The following is a 9,267-nucleotide window of genomic DNA, read 5'->3' on the forward strand; positions in this document are numbered from 1 at the left end:
ATAGTGCATGAATTCTTTGCTTCCTCCTAAGATTTCTCTTTGGTTTAGTTTCTCCTCTTTGTGACCTCTCTCTCTTTAAGAGATAAGCCAAAACTTCACAATCACAGCTGCATCCCTAGCCATAAAAAAAAAAAAACTCACAAGCTGTTGCTACATGTGTCTCTTATGGTATGTACAAAGGTTTTGTAACCCTGAGAAATAAATAGCCTTGTAACCTTTCTATTGCCAGCGAGCTGCTGTAGTATGTGTATATAATTGGTAGACATTTGAAACTAGAGCAAAATAATAAAGAGCATGACCAGAACAGCACATGTGTGAGTCTATTCTGTACCCCTCAGATAGAAAACCCTTAAGCTCAGTTTCACTATGCTGTGGACTTCTTCCTCTAACCCTGGATATAACCTCGAGAGCTGGTCTCTTAGGTTACGTTATTTGGGAATAAGGAATCACCAGAGCGCTGTGATGAGAGGCATGAACCACATTGCCTCACGTGGAAGAGGAACTCTCAGCTGAAGAATTGCCTCCATCATATTGGCCTATTCAAATGTGCATGGGGCATTTTATTGATAAATGTGTAGGAGGACCCAGACCACTGTGCTGAGTGCCATCCCTAGGAATGTGGTCCTGGGTTGTGTGAGAAAGCAGATTGGAACAAGTCCTGGAGAGCAAGTCAGTAAGCAGTCTCTACTCCAGTTCCTACCTTCACTTCCCTTGATGGCGGACTGTAACCTGCCAGTCAATTAAATCCTTTCCTCTCTCAGGTTGATTTGGTTAGCATTTAATCACATAAACAGAAACAGACTAAGACAATGTACAAATTACTCCTTCGGGCCTGTGACACCAAACTAAGTATCTTGACAATGGCTACTTATGCTAAAACACCTCTGCTATTGTATAACTTTTCCTGGGAAGAGATAAAGAAAAGTCTACCCCAAATAGGGAGCCAATGACAAATTAAAGAAGAGATTCTACCCATGTCTGGTTTAATGAGTCAGTGAGTTTATTAGGGTTTTATTAGAACTTTTTATTGCCCTCTGTCCTCCCCTTAAGTAGACAAGCACATGAGGATAGCTTAGCAACCTGGGCTCCTCTTGGTTTGGGTTTTACATACACTCCTCTTCTGATGGTGCACTGGGCAATCTAGGACCTTCGACTGCAGGTATTATGCGTGCAAATCTCCATTTTAAGACTGCACCTACCATCCTAGGACATTACCTACCCCTTGTTGTGCTGAATGTACACCCACTACAGACAATGGACAGGATTCTCTGTTCCAACAACCCACCCTTATCTAACCTTTTATGTCCAGTTTCTATTTAGATATGTCTGGGTGTAAGATTGAGGAGACTGATCATATGGTCAGCCTCACTTCCATATGTCAGCACCCATTGTAAGGATAAGACCAGTCTTCCTCAACTCATTTTTGGTTCTTTGGATCCCTATTCAAAGCATCTATTGTGTTACATGATTTTGAGGGGAGATAAAAACAAATGTCTACTCACCCCATCTGAACAACCATGACAGACCAAAGAAACAATGTCTTCCATGTCTAGCTCATGAATAAGTGAGGTTATTAGGGTGAAGGTTACTTACAGGAGCATTGATCCAACGACAGCTGCATCACTGAAAAGCCCACCCCAGCATGGCAATGATTCACCACAGCTGCAGCCATGGAGGCCCCTGCAGGATGTACAAGCACCTCAGCTGGTATGAACTGCATCCCCACCCACCCCCCCAAAATGCATACTACTTAGATAACCTTGAGGATAGCTTCATAAACCCTTTGAATTTCTGAGATCTGTGATTTTCTTTCTGAGTCTTATTTTAGTTTATATTTAAAATGCGTCTTGTTTGTGGCGTGCATGTTTACATGTGTGTGGGTATTTCAGACTTATGTTGGGCCTCCTCCTCGTTGGCTTTCTACCTTTGTCATTAAGGTGGGGTCTCTCAACTGAACCTAAAACTTGCAGGTATACACACTCTAGCTAGCCAGCTTGGTCCATGGTTCCACTGTCTCTATCTTCTGAGTGTAGAATTACAAGATAACTGCCACACCCACTCAACATTTATGTGGGTTCTGGAAATTGAGCTCTGGTCCTCAAATGTACATGCCAAGTGCTTTGTGCACTGAGCATAAAGTGCCCAGCTTCTGGAGTCTTTGTTAGGATGTTTTGATTAGGAGGAAGTAGCTACAAAACATCTATTCATATCTTTTGTGTATGTGTGTGTGTGTGTGCTTGTATATGTGTGTCTGTTTCTCTGTGTGTGTGTATGTATGTGTATTCAAGTGTGCATGTGAAGTTGAAAAACAGAGAGGAAAGAATGGGAGAAAGTAGAGAGTTGAAGAGGTATTGGTGATTGTCATGTTCTGACATATTAATACACATGACCCTTATGCTTAGGTTTTCTCATGGTGGTAATGGATTGGCCAGTGTAAAGAAAATACATTAGAGGAGGAATTTATCTGATGACTACCTGGTATTAACCATTTCATATTGCCACAGTCAGTGGCTGTGGATAGGTTGAGTTTGAACTAGTTTTTTCAATGTCTCTCTAAGGAGAACTTTGGCATCTTCAGTCACTGTGTCAAGGAAAATCCGTTGAAAGTAAAAGATTTTCTCAATGTCAGGATCTATAACAAGGAGCTTACCATTATACAGTTTCTCTAAATATTGGACAAACTTTTCTTCATGTCTTTCCCTATTCTTAGTTTCAAACAAATAAGGAGATTTAATGATTTTTTTCAGTTGTTCAACAGGCACTTGGGAATCCTTAGCAATGAATTCCAAGGATGTATCATCCACTCCAAAGAGGACTCGATAGTGGTTTAAACTTGCTTCCAGCTTCTCCTTGTCGCACTCCTTGCCTGGTATATGAAGAACAGTGAACAATTCAAGTAAGGAGGTTTGTAAATAGATAATCTGCTGCATAGACTTGTGCTTTCTGTCAATGGCTGCCTCCGTGATATTAGGCAAGGAAAGTATAAAATTGTGGCGCTTTTGATTAGGAAGATCCTGAATCAGGGTGCCCATCAGAACTGGAAAATCATAGTCAGATAAATTGTGGTTGGAAATCAAGAAAATCTGTGGTGCATCCATGTTATTGTCACAAAAAGAATTCACATAGGCGCTTCGGATCTGCCGCAGGATATTTTCTCTGTCAAAGGCACATGGTTTACATTTCTTTTCATTTTGTAAATCCATGTCCACCTTGGTTCTCACAAAGTAGTAATTCTTTTTCATGAATCTGATTGCTTTGGCAAGGTCTAGTTCAAGTTTTGTAAAACGTGTGGCAGAAACAATAACAAAGAAGTCATATTCTTGGAATTTCACTTTCTCCAGATAATCTTTTGGTGGAAATTTCATAGTTCCAATACCAGGCAGGTCCCATAAAGTCAAAGTTTTAATTTTGGGGTGTTTGTATGAGGTTTTCTTCATGGTTGTCTCTGTTACCCCAACTTCAGCTGCACCTTTCTCATCATCTCTAACCCCCCTCAGGGCATTGATGAAGCTGGACTTCCCTGCTCCAGACTCTCCTGTCACAGCAATGTTGATTGGGGTGTTATCAATATTTTTTAATGCATCACTGATTACAGAGTGTGCCTCCCGAATGTTTCCTCTTTTCAGATGAAATTCTATTAAATGAATGGTTTCCTGAGAAATAATCTTGTTTTCTGTCTTAATCTTCTTAAAATATTTAGTGAAGCTGGACTCCAAATCTCCACTGTCTTCATTCTTAGCTGTATTAGAGAATAACTGACCCATGGCTGTGTTGAAAAAGGGCCCTGAAAGAAGGAAGGGAGAGTGAGCTGCATGAGACTGAAGAGGCCTTTGTGCTTAGCACTGTGTTCTCTGTGCCGCAGCCTCAGTTATGTCCTGATGTTAACTAGTTCCCATATGTGTTGTGCTGATTACATTTGGTCAACAAGAGACGAACTAGCGTCCTTTTGGAGAAGAAAATCTCAGTTGAGGAATTGCCCCCCATCAGATTATACTGGGGAATGCTTGTGGGACATTTTCTTGATTGAGGATTGATGTAGGAGGTGGTTCTGGGTAGTTAAGAAAGCATGCTCAAACTATGGGGAGCAAGCCAGTGAGCAGCATTCTCCCATTGTTCCTGCCTTTACTCTTGTAGAGTTTCTGCCCTGACTTCCCTCAGTGATGGACTCTGAGCATAATGTGTTAGTCAAAAAAAAAAAAAAAAAAACACCTCTTTTCTTTTCAAAAAGCCTTTGGTCATGGTGTTTATAAAAGCAATAGAAAGCAAACTAGAACAAATTTCTACTAGCTCTCAATTAAAGCTTTAATTATGGAAAAATTAAAACGTAAGTAAGGGAAAATAATATAAAAATCTGCCTGAGTCCTTTAGCCAGCATTAACAACTATAAAAATATGAGCAACTGTGTTGCTTCTAGCCTGACTGGAGTATTCTGTTAAATCCAAGATATCTTGCTGTGGGATGGTCTGTATGTCAAATTGCTCTGATTGGTCAATAAATAAAACACTGATTGGCCAGTGGCTAGGCAGGAAGTATAGGTGGGACTAACAGAGAGGAGAAAAGAAAGAACAGGAAGGCAGAAGGAGTCACTGCCAGCTGCTGCCATGACAAGCAGCATGTGAAGATGCCGGTAAGTCACGAGCCACGTGGCAAGGTATAGATTTATGGAAATGGATTAATTTAAGCTATAAGAATAGTTAGCAAGAAGCCTGCCACGGCCATACAGTTTGTAAGCAATATAAGTCTCTGTGTTTACTTGGTTGGGTCTGAGCGGCTGCGGGACTGGCGGGTGACAAATATTTGTCCTGACTGTGGGCAAGGCAGGAAAACTCTAGCTACAATATCTAGTTTCTCAAGCTGAAAAATAAATAATAATGAATGATAATTGACATCAGTGTTTAATCAATACCAAATCTCTAATGATTATACAAATCTTTTTTGTCTGTTTACTTACTTACTTAGTTAGTTTTTTTTTTGTTCTTCAAGACATAGTTGCTCTGTGTAACAGTCCTAGCTCTCCTGGAACTTGATTTGTAAACCAGGCCAAGTGCTGGGAATAAAGGCGTGTGACATCCACCACCCTTTGTCTGTTTAATGTTTGTTTTCAAAAGATGTCAGTAAGTCCAGCTATTGTATTTGGTTGAAATAATTCTTAATTTGCTTAGGTTTACTTTCCTTCTGTCTTTTTCATTACTTGGAACTAATCTCCATAGGAATATGAACTTACAATAATCCAAAACTTTTTACTCTTAAAGTCTGTGTTAAAAATCCATTGATTCACTACAATATCTCAGTGTCCACAAGTCATCATTTAGATTCACTGTTTTCTTTTAAATCTTTTACTTTATGAAAGCAATCTAACTGTGCACTAGAGATGTAGGTCAATTGGTAGAGAGAGCTTTCCCATCATGAATAAGGTCTTGGGTTCAATCCCCAACACCTCATCACATGCAGATGCTTGTGGATCCCTGTAGTTCTGGTTTGCAGGGAGTAGAGATAAGAGGGACAATTACTTCCAGGTCATCCTTGAAACATAGTGAGTTAGAGGCTAGCCTACGCTACTTGAGACCCTGTTTCAAAAAAAAAAAAAAAAAGAATATCAACAGCAAATCCCCACTGTCACTCTGGAGCCTCCTCTTTCTGTCTCACCCATATCAAATCAATTGACAGACTTAATCTCTGTTTCCAAATCCAGTCACAATTATCATTCTTCATATATTATCTTCTTCAAGACCTCCTCAATTGCAACTTAGATTATGTCATCAACATTACTATATTTCCTATGATTGTTCTTGCAACAATATAAATTGTAGTGGTATTTGCTCTGCCCATGACCTTGGGCTATACGGCCCAAAGGTGGTGGTACTTCCTGTCTTTCCCTTTTAAAAAAATGGGTAACAGAATTTATTAAGATATAAATTGAGGAAATACACTCACAAAACAGAATGGAGTAGACAGCTAAAGTTGTCCTCTGATCTGACCAGGAGTGAATCCACCTCGCAGGCAGGAACAGGGAGAAGGGGCATGTGACCCTTCTCCAACTCCTTATAAGAGGTCACATACAATGGCAGGAAGCAACGCCTCCTTTGGGCTATATGATAAAAAAATAAATTGGAGCCGGGCGGTGGTGGCGCACGCCTTTAATCCCAGCACTCGGGAGGCAGAGCCAGGAGGATCTCTATGAGTTCGAGGCCAGCCTGGACTACCAAGTGAGTTCCAGGAAAGGCGCAAAGCTACACAGAGAAACCCTGTCTCGAAAAATCCAAAAAAAAAATAAAATAAAATAAAATAAATTGGATATGAAACTTTAGACTCACAAATATAAGATATATGATAGAATATTTTCTTTAATTTTGCCAAATAAAAGTAGACTAAATATTGTAACTGTAATTCGTGCTTGATAAGTGTTTGTTATATATAATTTTACTATATTAAAGCTAAAACTGCCAGGCGATGGTGGCGCATGCCTTTAATCCTTGCACTTGGGAGGCAGAGCCAGGTGGATCTCTGTGAGTTCGAGGCCAACCTGGGCTACAGAGTGAGCTCCAGGAAAGGCACAAAGCTACACAGAGAAACCCTGTCTCGAAAAACCAAAAAAAAAAAAAAAAAAAAAAAAAAGCTAAAACCTTTCTTTTTGATTAGATAGAAAAGGGGAAATGCTGGGGGATATCTTTCTGTACACTGTGAATAGATGTTGTTCCCATTAGTTAATAAATAAGCTGCTTTGGCCTATGGTAAAGCAGCTTAGAGGCAGGCAGGAAATCCAAGGAGAGAGACAGGAAAGAGAAAGGAGATGCCAGCCAGCTGCCAAAGGAGCAACATGTAATAGGACACAGATAAAGCCACTGAGCACGTGGCGATACATAGATTAATAGTTATGGGTTAATTTAAGTTATAAGAGCCAGCTAGTAAGAAGCCTGCCATAGGCCATACAGTTTGCAAATAGTATTAAATCTCTGAATAATTATTTTATAAGTGGCTGTAGGACTGTGGGGCCAGATGGGACCAGAGAAAACTTTCGACTGCAGTGAATGATCAGCCAGAGTTGTCCTATTGACACTGAAGCCATGTCATGTCAAGACAACTCCGAGAGGCACCAATAGGATCCCCAGTTCCCCCAGAGAAAGTTCATTACATACACAGTGTACATGCTCCATACAACATAGCTTTGAATATAGTTTTTTCACTTCTGGGCTCTCTCGTGTCTGAATCCCAGTCACGCTGGTTGTCTTCTCATCTCAGGACTTTGTACTTAGTGACTGCTTCCTTTCCTTGTTACTCTCCCCCAACAGCCAATTGGTAATTAACTTAATCACCTTTCTCTAGGTTCTGCTTCAGGTAGGCAGGATTCAGGATTTATATTCCCATTGGGATGTAAATTTGTTTCTGCCTCTACCACTGACCGTTCTTTCATTATGCATCAGTTTCTTCACAGCACTTGCTGCCACATAATGTGTATCTGTCTAGGGTCATTTGCTGTCAGCCTCCCACAGTATAATGAACCTCAGGCAGCAGAATGTGCCTTTGTCTTGCTCAGTTCTTCATCACCAGCACACGGGTGTACGGTGGGTTATCATCAGGCAATGAACGAAGGCTATGAGGGAAACACTAGATGTTTCTTCTGAACATTTGAGCCTGTTCTGTAGTTCTAACTGGTGTGTATGAAATTGAAATCCTACTAACTTAATAGCTGATGCTAAGAGTCGGACAAGAGCACAAAAACAGTCTAATACAAAACAGAAATATCCTAGAATCATACTGTGAGGAGCACAAGCACACACAGACGCACTGCATAGGCAGACCCTGTCCAATCCACAAGACAAATGGGGGCAGCTGTGTAGGAAACCAGAGCTGCAGAACACTGTTTAACTTGACTGCAGACACAGGCCAGGAAGGGGTGGGGAAAGAGGATGTCCTAAAAGGGAAGCTAGACCTGCTTAAATAAACACCATAGTCAGATTGAAGGGACAGTCACCCACAGGGCACAGGCAGACAGACGTCCCTGCAGCACACAGGCTGTTCTGTCTTTTCGGTTCCCTCTCATTCTTTCAGTTCTAGCTCCTGGATTTGTGGTGCAGACTCCAGTGTGATAGTTGTTTGCAAGGTCTGCTCACTGAATGTGAACATAGGAAATGAGTAGGGTGTAACACAGCCAATGTTACAAAAGGAAGCCTGCCTAAGTGACAGCTGTCACCACATCCTGACACAGCTCAAGTTCTCACAGATGGAGAGAAGATTCTTAGCACTCCTGCTTTACAATAAAGAAAACCAAAGTGAAGAAGATTCTTCAGGCACAGATTTCCACACCCAGCTACAGCAGAAACAGCATGCAGAGAGACCTCTTCTCCACAGAGCGGAGGCCTTGGGATGCAGGAACTAAATAACTGACCCTGAACTAGGCAGCAAGATGAGAGTGAGATATAGCAACCTCATGCACACTGCAGAGATATTCCATTACCTGAAGCCTCCACTGACAGCCATTTTAGGAAGAGGAATAAGAGGCAAGCCAAAACAATTGGATACGTTTACCAAAAACAATATTCAGATCATTTCCTTTAGGTCTATCTCAGCTTGAAGGATTGGCAAAGACCATCCACAGCCTGCCCAATCCAGCTCCCACCAAAACACTCCAGCATCCAAGCTGAGGATCCCTCTCTCAGAGCACCTTCCTAAGTGACTTGTTACCTATCAGCTCTTCAGAGAAAAGAGATGGTGAGGGTTAGAAGTTAAATATGAATGCTCCTGTCTACTTACCAGAAAATTCTGTGTCCAGTGTATGCACTCACTGCAGTTCAGCTGCAGGAACTACTGTCCACTGCGCTCCAGGCTCTTCACATGAACCCACCTCTGCTTCCTCTGTGGAAAGGAGCAGGTTCATGTCAGTTCAGCAAAACTTAACACACTCTTCCGGGCTCTGCCCCCTCCCCTCTCAGTGTGTTTTTGCCAATCATGGAGGACCATCTAGTTGCTTTTCAGAATCACTTGCATTTCCAAGAAGAGGAAAGTGAAATAAAATGAACAGCTGTTTTTCATTCTATCAACGCTTCATTTCTTGGCATAAAAAGCTGGGCGGTCCTAAAATAACAATGTGGAACAGGGCTTGGAAAAAAAAGGGGAACACAGAGAAGGAGCTTACTAGCTAGACTCAAATACAACCCTTGAAAGACAATTTTCCTGGTCCCTGACTCCACAAATGCAGTGTGAACTGAAGTCACACAACACATTGTCTGGGGTCCTGTGCAGATGCCAAATTAGTTTCACCCAAGACAC

The 9,267-nt window shown here is 41.4% G+C and overlaps 1 protein-coding gene across 1 annotated transcript; it reads right to left on the minus strand.

Moving 5' to 3' along the window:
- Positions 1-2,335: 2,335 nt before the first annotated feature.
- Positions 2,336-8,946, minus strand: LOC128112465 (interferon-inducible GTPase 1-like). The gene is made up of 2 exons (XM_052741466.1): positions 8,752-8,946; positions 2,336-3,784 (listed from the first exon to the last, which is right to left on the minus strand). The coding sequence occupies exon 2, from the start codon at positions 3,762-3,764 to the stop codon at positions 2,505-2,507; it is 1,260 nt and encodes a 419-aa protein (XP_052597426.1). The 5' UTR covers positions 3,765-3,784; positions 8,752-8,946; the 3' UTR covers positions 2,336-2,504.
- Positions 8,947-9,267: the final 321 nt, after the last annotated feature.

The sequence above is a fragment of the Peromyscus californicus genome, unplaced genomic scaffold (assembly GCF_007827085.1).
Source record: "Peromyscus californicus insignis strain IS unplaced genomic scaffold, ASM782708v3 Scaffold_17__1_contigs__length_78620276, whole genome shotgun sequence".
NCBI lineage: Eukaryota > Metazoa > Chordata > Mammalia > Rodentia > Cricetidae > Peromyscus > Peromyscus californicus.

Excerpts from the sequence above, each read along its gene's own strand:
- LOC128112465 (XM_052741466.1), bottom strand. The coding sequence starts at position 3,764 with ATGGGTCAGTTATTCTCTAATACAGCTAAGAATGAAGACAGTGGAGAT.